This window comes from Eupeodes corollae, chromosome 1 (assembly GCF_945859685.1).
Source record: "Eupeodes corollae chromosome 1, idEupCoro1.1, whole genome shotgun sequence".
NCBI lineage: Eukaryota > Metazoa > Arthropoda > Insecta > Diptera > Syrphidae > Eupeodes > Eupeodes corollae.
Window position 1 is genome coordinate 117,425,090 of NC_079147.1, and position 8,794 is coordinate 117,433,883.

The window sequence follows — 8,794 nt, forward strand, 5'->3', positions numbered from 1 at the left end:
TTGTTCTTAGCGAAAATGTTAATACAGATCATGGAATTTGTACGCTGAAGCAATATATATTATTTTAAGTACACTTATCACTGAAAACAGCTACACAGTTATTTTTTCTTTAATTATTGCATTAGTTTTTCAATTACTAAATTCAACGGATCACTTTATTGAACGGCTTAGTGCACTTCATAGTTTTTTCCCCTCGATTGAGCAAGATGGGCACAAATTGCATAGAACTACACCTATAATGGTTTGGTTCCATAAGAAATCCACCCGACAATTAATACATGTTTAATCTTATGGACAAAATGTTCTCAGTTTAGCTTGTAGACCGAAAGAGAATAAAACCCATTAAGTCGGTTCTCTTTGTAAATACTCTTCATTTCTCTGTGTATCAAGCGGTGCAGCGGTGGCGCATTTCCTGTACAAAAATAATTATGTAATTTTTTGTAAATATCAAACCAATTTCTCTTGTTGTCCATTTTACAAAAAAAAATTCAAATCAACTCATCAATTTTTTTTTTAAATATTTGAATTAAATTTTCTAGCAGCAAAAAGGAAATGAGCAAAATAACGCCAACAAAAAACTAGGTTTGTGCGCCGACGTCAAAATTTTGTACATACACCATAGCCATATCTTTGATTGGTCGGAGAACTAAAAGCGATAGTGTATTTAGTTCTTTTATTATTTTACGCACACTTTCTCAAATCAAGTTCTCCGCAGCTTGTGGGCAAAGTAAAATATCAGTTTAGGTTTTCCATCGTATCTTGGTAGTTGAGTGTTTATGGCCTTATATCAGTCAATGAGGTATAATAAATTTTTTGTTCGGAGTGAATGAAATCAACTTAATATATACCCGAAAAAGGTAAATCTTCAGTAAAATTATTTCAATTTCCGAAAAATCTTGATTTGGGTTATCAATTCGACGATTTGAGGACGAGTTACCTTTAGAAAAATATTAAGTGCCCACAATCTTTAAAAAAATAGGTATTTAAAAAGACATTACATAATTTTACAAAATAACAATTTCATCCATTAAGTAAAGGAATGGGCAACACAGTTTTTGCAGCAGAGGTAAATAGCCACATTATATCCAAATCGGATTCCAACAAATATGCAAACATACCTCCCGAATGTCCAATGCATCAGAAGGCTAACCAAGACCCAAACGCAGACGTAAAGTCTTCTTCCGAATTAAAATTGAACGATGGAGACAATGATGTAAATCCCCTTAATATGATGCCATCAGCAAATCAAAAGCCGGCACCTGACCAACCTTTTCCTTTGCCCACTGACCGTCAAACATCCAGCATTCCAAAAGTTACGCCCGATGGCCACGTCGAATTTTGGCAATATCCCAGTCAACAGATGTTTTGGAATGCTATGCTCCGTAAAGGTTGGCGTTGGAAGAATGAAGATGTAAGCCAAAAGGACATGGGTGATATAATTAAAATTCATAATGCAAATAATGAGCAAGCTTGGAAAGAAGTCTTGAAATGGGAGGCACTTCATGCTAAAGAGTGTCGAAATCCAAAGCTTAGGAGTTTTGGAGGAAAAGCAACTGATTATAGCCCTCGAGCACGATTTCGTTCTTTGCTAGGGTTTGTTAAATGAACTCAAGGTTTCAATATTTTAAATTTTGATTTTCTGTCTAGCTATGAACTTCCATTTGATCGACATGATTGGATTGTAGACAGATGTGGCACCGATGTTCGTTACGTTATTGATTATTACGACGGTGGTTTAGTAGACAGTGAGTACAAATTTGCCATATTGGACGTGCGCCCGGCCATGGATTCGCTAGATAATGTATGGGATCGAATGAGAATGGCATACATGCGATGGAAATTTGAACTGACGGATAAAATAAAAGGCTAAATTGACTAGTGATCTGATATCAAAGTATTGTAAAAGTAAAAACTATCAATTTAATTATTGAATAATTGGACATTTTTCAAAGATAACTGAATAATTCGCATTTTGTTATGTGTTCCGTTCAACCAATACAAGTTAAAAAGAATATTTTTAAGAGATAAATGAGATTTAATATTTTATTAAACCAAAAACGCAAGAAAACTTATTTTATTAATGAAAATCGTAAGAATAGTTTTTCTTCATTTAATAATACTATAGGGGGAGAGTTTTAAAATCCCACTTTTTAAAATACGGATTTTTTAAAATTGCGCTTATTAAAAACCCCGACCAATTAGAATTCAGCTATTCCGTCACTTCCCGACAATGTCGTCTTTTTTACAAAATACGTGCATTAAACAAAATTACTCTAGGAGTCAAATGTTTGAATGTTAAATTAAGAAGCATATCGAAATCTCGCTTTTTTAAATCCAAGTAAAATTGGGTTTTTTGGGTCTTGTAGCCTACAGTATACAGTTAAAGTAAAATAATTACGAAAACAATATAATTTCTTTATTGATTTTTGTTTGTTTTATGTTTTGTTTTAAAGGAATTCTAGGTACCTACTTTACTTTTTTTGATAACTTACATTTGTTAAAGGTTACAATAAAATGAATTTAGTCACACTTTTCATTTTTATTATTAATATTAATAAATAATATTTTTATAATTTCGATTTTGCAATCAAAACTAGATGTCTAATTTCAAAAAATAACATGAAATCATTTTGTGTGCAAGTCCATGGATTTTTTTACCGATACGCATAAAGTAAATTCGATACAAAGCTGTTTTTAATAAGATCTGTTGTTCTATCGAATTGGCTAAAGGATTTGCTCAACCGAAGGTTCTTGATTCCTTATCAAATTTAGAAAAAATATTCTGAAAATCCATTTTAAAATCACGTAAATGAAATTAGACTGGGGGTCTTTCCGTGAGTTTCAAAAGAAGCTTTTGATACTGGAAACAGTAAACTTGCTAGACGGTTGTCGTTCTGCATATATACATATCTCTAATAATTAAGATCTGCAGTAACTATTGGGACTAAGGGTGGCGAGGAGTACCAACGGTTGACGAAAAACAATTTTTGACTCGGTTTTGCACAAAGCACAAATAGCTTCGGAAACAACATATACAGTGGGGGTCCAGTATATAGAATGATCGATATTACGAAAACTTTTCAAGTCCATTTGGTATTCTATATAACGAATCAAATAACGAATTTCATAGAGTAAACAAAATGTCTGTAAATGTTTTAATATCATTTTACTAACATGTATGTTTATGATAATATTGGAAGATACATACGCAATTTCCGATTACAAATGTGTTTTTTTTTTGTTGCTTGCTTAGTTATGTCCTACGTATTCGTCTTCGTGTATGTTAACTCTTGCTCTGTGCTATACATAAATCTTTAAAGGATTTTTAGTCCCATTTTTGTTGTTTTACGTTTTTTTGGCGTCTGGAATATTTACCATGGTTTCTCAGTTTCAAGTCTGATGTTCAATAAGAAAGGTCTGCAATATGTCGTCGCGCAAACGTCTCACAATAGAAGCAAAAATTAAAATCATTGACGAATATAAAAGAGGAGTTTCGTTTTCGGACATTTCGAAGAAATGAGAATAATGAGAGCAAGGTTCTCTAAGAGTCATGTTCCTATTAATGGTTCCATTTTAAAGGCCAATGTTTTGCAGTTTGAAATAAAATAAATGAAGTTATTTATATTTTTTTATTTTATTAAGTGAAGTATGTAATTATTTTTTTTGTATGAAGTATGAAATAAATTAGTGAAAAATACAAATGTACTTTCTATTAACCTAAAGATTTGTATTAAAAAATGTTTAGATACCTATAACGAATTGACTCTGGACATTATATCGTTCGTTATACTGAACCACCACTGTATTTTGGATGTGAAGTTATGTCCCTTGTGGATAAAATAGAGTCCTTATACAGAAAGTCAAAAATAAAGCAATAGTTTTTCAAAAATATTCAATACGAGGAGGTAAATAGAACGAATATTAAGAAAAATCATAAATTACTACCAGTTATTTTTTCAAGATATCGGACAAGCATTATCTTTTATTTTGACATTGCAGGTACAGTATCAGAAATGTTCAATGGAGACGCCAAGTAATTATAAATTAAATAAAGCTCATGTGAAATAAAAGTCAAAATATACAAACATCCGCAGTTCGTAGCTCATGTGCAAGATGTTTTAATGTTCAAGGTACATTAGCTTCAGAAATTTCATGAAAAAATTCAAATGTTATTAACTCCCCATAAGAAGTTATTTTACGTTTCAAGGTCCCTAGAGTCTAAATAAAGTATCTTGCACATGAGCTACGAACTGCGAACTGTGGATGTTCGCATAATTTGACTTTTCTTTCACATGAGCTTTATTTCTATTCGCAGACAGCTACGTATTGTCAATTTACAACTACCCTTTTCAACAAAGGAAACAAGATTGGTATAAATTTGAGGTTAAGTTGAGCGTGGCATGTGGAACGCGAATAGAGTTTGACACTAAATTGACAAAGATTTAGTAATTAAGTTAATTTTAATTTGAAGTGCATTTCATAAATGTTAAGGTTTGTTGATCTTAATTCCTTAATTAAATTCCCTAAAATTAGAATTGAATTTTTTATAACGTGATTGCTTAAATAATTAATTAAACCTGACAAAAATACAAAACAATTAAAAAAAAAGCCGTGTAAACGATAATATTTCATTTCAATCAACATATTCATACATAAAAGTGTCATTTTAGTTCAAGCGAACATTAAAATGCACGTGAAGATCAATAGTTTAAAATAATGAAAACATTGAAAATACTAATTTTATTTCAGTTTTGGAGAATCTTAATTTTGAATTTAACTACCATTTTTTTCATTAAATCAAGTTAAGTCTAGAAGGAGACATGAATTTTAAAATTTCTTTCTTAAAAAGGTTTTTTTGTACAATGACCTATTTCCTAAGCTATAAATTAATTTTGTTACTTTTTTGGTTTAATACATTAATTTAACAAAATTATTCCCTAAAAACTTCCTTACATTTTTATCTACACAACAACCTGCAAACCTAAACAGTTACTATCGTACTTATTCATGTACCTATTTAAACTTTGGATCTATCTGCTTCCAAAAGAAATCTCGCAGGAAGTCGTACACAATATTACAAACGGCACAATAACGGGTAAAACACGAGTAACGAATTTTATTGTAAGGGAAAAAACGACTAGGTACTGGTTTTCTGTCAAATTTCAGAATTTGGAAAATCTTTAAATTTTTACTCAGATAATTAAAGAAAACCGATTTTCATAATCACTATGTACGTCTAAACCACTATTCACATGAGCACGACCAGCGACCAACGAATGAACGAATATTCGTCGATTTTGGCATTCCTTTCACATGAAAGTTTTTAATTCTTCTCGAATGAAGTTTGCGAAACACCATTCACCACCGAAGTCCGAAACCAAAACAAAAATGATTTTTTAGGTTAAGTACGTGCGATTATTTTATTCGTTGCAAGTGTGGATAATTTCGAACGCGAAAAAAGTTTGACAGTTCTTATTAACTACAATTTTTTTCGCGACGAATTTTCTTAGTTTTATTAATAAATGACATTGAAAATTAAAGAATTCATCATAAATCAAAAAGGAACTATATTGCTATCGTTTTGTTAAGAATTTTTGTGTGAAATATATCTTCAAACGTATGAAAACTCACATTTTTTAATTCATTCGTCGTTCGTTGGTCGCGCTCATGTGAATACTACTTAAAGTCATATACGAATATTTAATACGAATTTTATAACTGAGGTCGGTGATTATATAAGAAAATCTTAAAATATACATTTTTTGTATTTAAAACATTTGTACTACAGTACTACACTCTACAATTTATACTCCCAACAGCCCCACTGTTCCCTGTCAGGTGCGCTGTATTACCGACGTTATTGACTAGTTGTATATTTTCAGTCATTTGACAGCTGCCACTGCCCCTGTCGTATGTCATAATTTCGTTGTACACACGCGTTACATCTTCTTCGTTACACTTCAAAAAAATTATTTGTTTTTAATAAAAAGATTTTGGCCACGCAACGCACTAGAACTTTTATTCTCTGCCATTATGTTAGTTATTATTTGAAGAAGATGTCTTCGCTTTTCCTGTGCTGCTCTGATAAATTCGCGGTGGATGGATATTTCAGTGTCTCGCAAATTTGATGACAGCTATGCTGCAATTCGACAATAACATTAGCTATTCCTGGAGCGAATTACTTTTGTTATTGTTGCATTGTTATTTTGCTGTAGGAAATCCAAACAGATCTTATGCTGGTCATGTTCTTGAGCTCAAATATTCAGGACCATATTTTTTGATTTGTCGTTCTAAATTTATTCTCAGACAAGTCAAAAATGGAGATTGAACGACGACGTCTTAAAAAAAACGTCAACATCGACAGCTATAACTTTGAGCTAGTTGAGGACTTTGTCTACCTAAGCACCGCTATAAACTCAGACAAAGACATTACCGCTGAAATCAAACGAAGAATAACAAATCGCTGCTTCTTGTGACTTAGAAGGCAATTGAGTAGTAAAGTTCTCTCTCGAGCATCTAAGACTCTCATCATCTCGGATCTCATTTATGGCGTTGAGGCCTGGACCCTTTTAAAGAAAAATGAAAGCGTCTTAGGGGGCTTTTAGAGAAAAAAATCTGCGCGTGAGTTTTGGTCCAGTATGCATAGATCGAGAGTAGAGTAGAAGATATAACGACGAACTGTACAGCGAAATTGACATGATTTAAAGAATAGATATGGCAATCTTTACTTAGTCTAAGTCGGGAAGATGATTGTTGGCTTTCGTCGTCTATATTGGATGGATAAAATTGTCTGATAGGCAGAATTTGGTTCTTCGTCGCCTGCAGTCTGCAGAAGTGTTAGCACTATTGTATTTCTATGTTAATGCCTCGTTTAATTTTGTACCTCCACATTTATCTGTAGAAGCAGTTTTGGTTGCTTTATGCGAAATTTATATTTTCAAAAAAGCGGGTCATGACAAAAGCACCTCTTCTTTTATCAAGATGCTCTTCCAATTTATGTCTTCCCCTAACACTACTTTTTAACAAATCTATCTCAAGTACTTTTTTAGAGGAATGGAAAATTTAATGCATTAATCCGATTTATAAAAGTGGTGCTAAGCAATTAATCAAAAATTTTAGGACCATTTGGAAGCTACCGGCTATTTTTCTTTAAAAGATTTACTGTCGCATAGTCAACATGGTTTCGTCAAGGGCCGCTCAAAAACCACGAACCTATATCTCTTTACGAGTTATTGCCTAACCCAAATGGAGAAAGGTTATCAAGTGGATGTACTCTTACACAGATTTCGTTAAAGCATTTGACCGAGTTCATCACTGTTAACTTATTCAACAACTAATGAAGATGGGTTGCAATAGCTCATTTCTAAGTTGGTTGGAATCGTATCTTTCAAATAGAAAGCAGATTGTGGAAATAAATGGGTACTACTCTAGTCCTATTGATGTTGATTCAGGTCTTCCCTAAGGTAGTCGTTGGGACCATTGCTATTTATTATACCATTGCCTGTTATTGTTAAATGATTTACGTTCAGTTTTAAAGAACGCCATTTGTCTAATGTTTGCTGACGACGTCAACATTTATTATGCAATCCACACAATTTTAGAGTGCGGAAAACTTCAGATGGATATTGACTTGCTCCTTGATTGGTGCAGATACAATCACCTTCAATTAAATTTCACCAAATGTAAAATTTTCAGTGCGACTCGATCAATAAACGTCATTAATTTTATGTACAAATTTGGAAATGATCCTCTTTAAAGAGTTGAGTTGATAAAAGATCTGGGTGTGCTTCTTGACGCTAATTAAGATTTTCGTGTCCATACTGACTATAGTTTCTAAACGAAATTCAATGCTTGGATTCCTTAAACGAAATGCATCTGATTTCAAAGATGTCTATACACTTAAAACGTTGTTCAATTCATTAATCTGTTAATCTCTATAATCTGGTGCCCATTCTATGGGAATGGAATGCTTAGAATTGAGCAAAATCAAAAAAGATTCACGCGATTTGCTCTACGAAATTTAAATTGGTCTGGCGATATGCCAAATTATCTCTCCAGGTGAGCACTGATTGGTACAAAAACGCTTGAAGTCAGCAGGAACGCTCAAAGCATAATTTTTATCAAAGTTATTGTTTCAAATCGATTAAATTCTATTGAATTACTAATCTTATATATTCTATGTACATCTGAGGAACAGATGTGTACTTTTCTATGTTTCTACTCAGAAAACTAATTATGGAATTAATGAGCCCATTTCGCCTTCGTTGTAATTCGGTTTGCGATGAAGTTGACATCACAATTAGTCGAAACCAGTTTAAAAGCATTGTTTTGCAGATATTGGGTTAATTGCAATTATAATGTAACATTAATGCTATTAGTTCATTTTGTGCCTATGTACGTATATTTATAAACATTAAACATAATTTATTTAATTATTAAATGTAATCCATTGATGAAACAAATAAATAAGTAAAATAATAAAGTGGTCCTTCTATATCCTCAGCATTACTCTGCGGTTCCACTATGATTTTTCAACTTTCGTCTTTGCAGCCTTCGCCTCCAAAAATGTCGCAGTAGCCCTATATAGTGTTCACTAAGTAGTCCAACCTAACTGGAATTGTAGACGCCACTGTTGATTCCATCTTCCACCCCCCACCTTTCGTTTGCTAACCGCAACAACATGTCACTGGATTTGGAACCAAATATCCAGTTGTGGTACCAGGTACCCGATGTTTTTCTTTAAATTTTTTTTTTTGCGTCTTACCATTTACAAAATATAAACAAAAAGCAAAAA

At 32.5% G+C, this 8,794-nt stretch overlaps 1 protein-coding gene across 2 annotated transcripts; it reads left to right on the top strand.

Moving 5' to 3' along the window:
* The first annotated feature begins 753 nt into the window (after positions 1 to 753).
* On the top strand, positions 754 to 2,529 carry LOC129940630 (holocytochrome c-type synthase). 2 transcript variants are annotated; one of them, XM_056049020.1, is made up of 3 exons: positions 754 to 979; positions 1,033 to 1,593; positions 1,648 to 2,529. In XM_056049020.1, the coding sequence occupies exons 2-3, from the start codon at positions 1,040 to 1,042 to the stop codon at positions 1,868 to 1,870; spliced, it is 777 nt and encodes a 258-aa protein (XP_055904995.1). In that variant the 5' UTR covers positions 754 to 979; positions 1,033 to 1,039; the 3' UTR covers positions 1,871 to 2,529. The 2 variants fall into 2 exon arrangements, with proteins under 2 accessions (XP_055904995.1, XP_055904996.1); XM_056049021.1 differs by having other exon boundaries at positions 1,038 to 1,593.
* The last annotated feature ends 6,265 nt before the right edge of the window (positions 2,530 to 8,794 follow it).

Coding starts and splice junctions, on each gene's coding strand:
- LOC129940630 (XM_056049020.1), top strand. CDS start 1,040: ATGGGCAACACAGTTTTTGCAGCAGAGGTAAATAGCCACATTATATCC. Junction 1,594..1,647: donor CGATTTCGTTCTTTGCTAGG/GTTTGTTAAATG, acceptor TTTTCTGTCTAG/CTATGAACTTCCATTTGATC.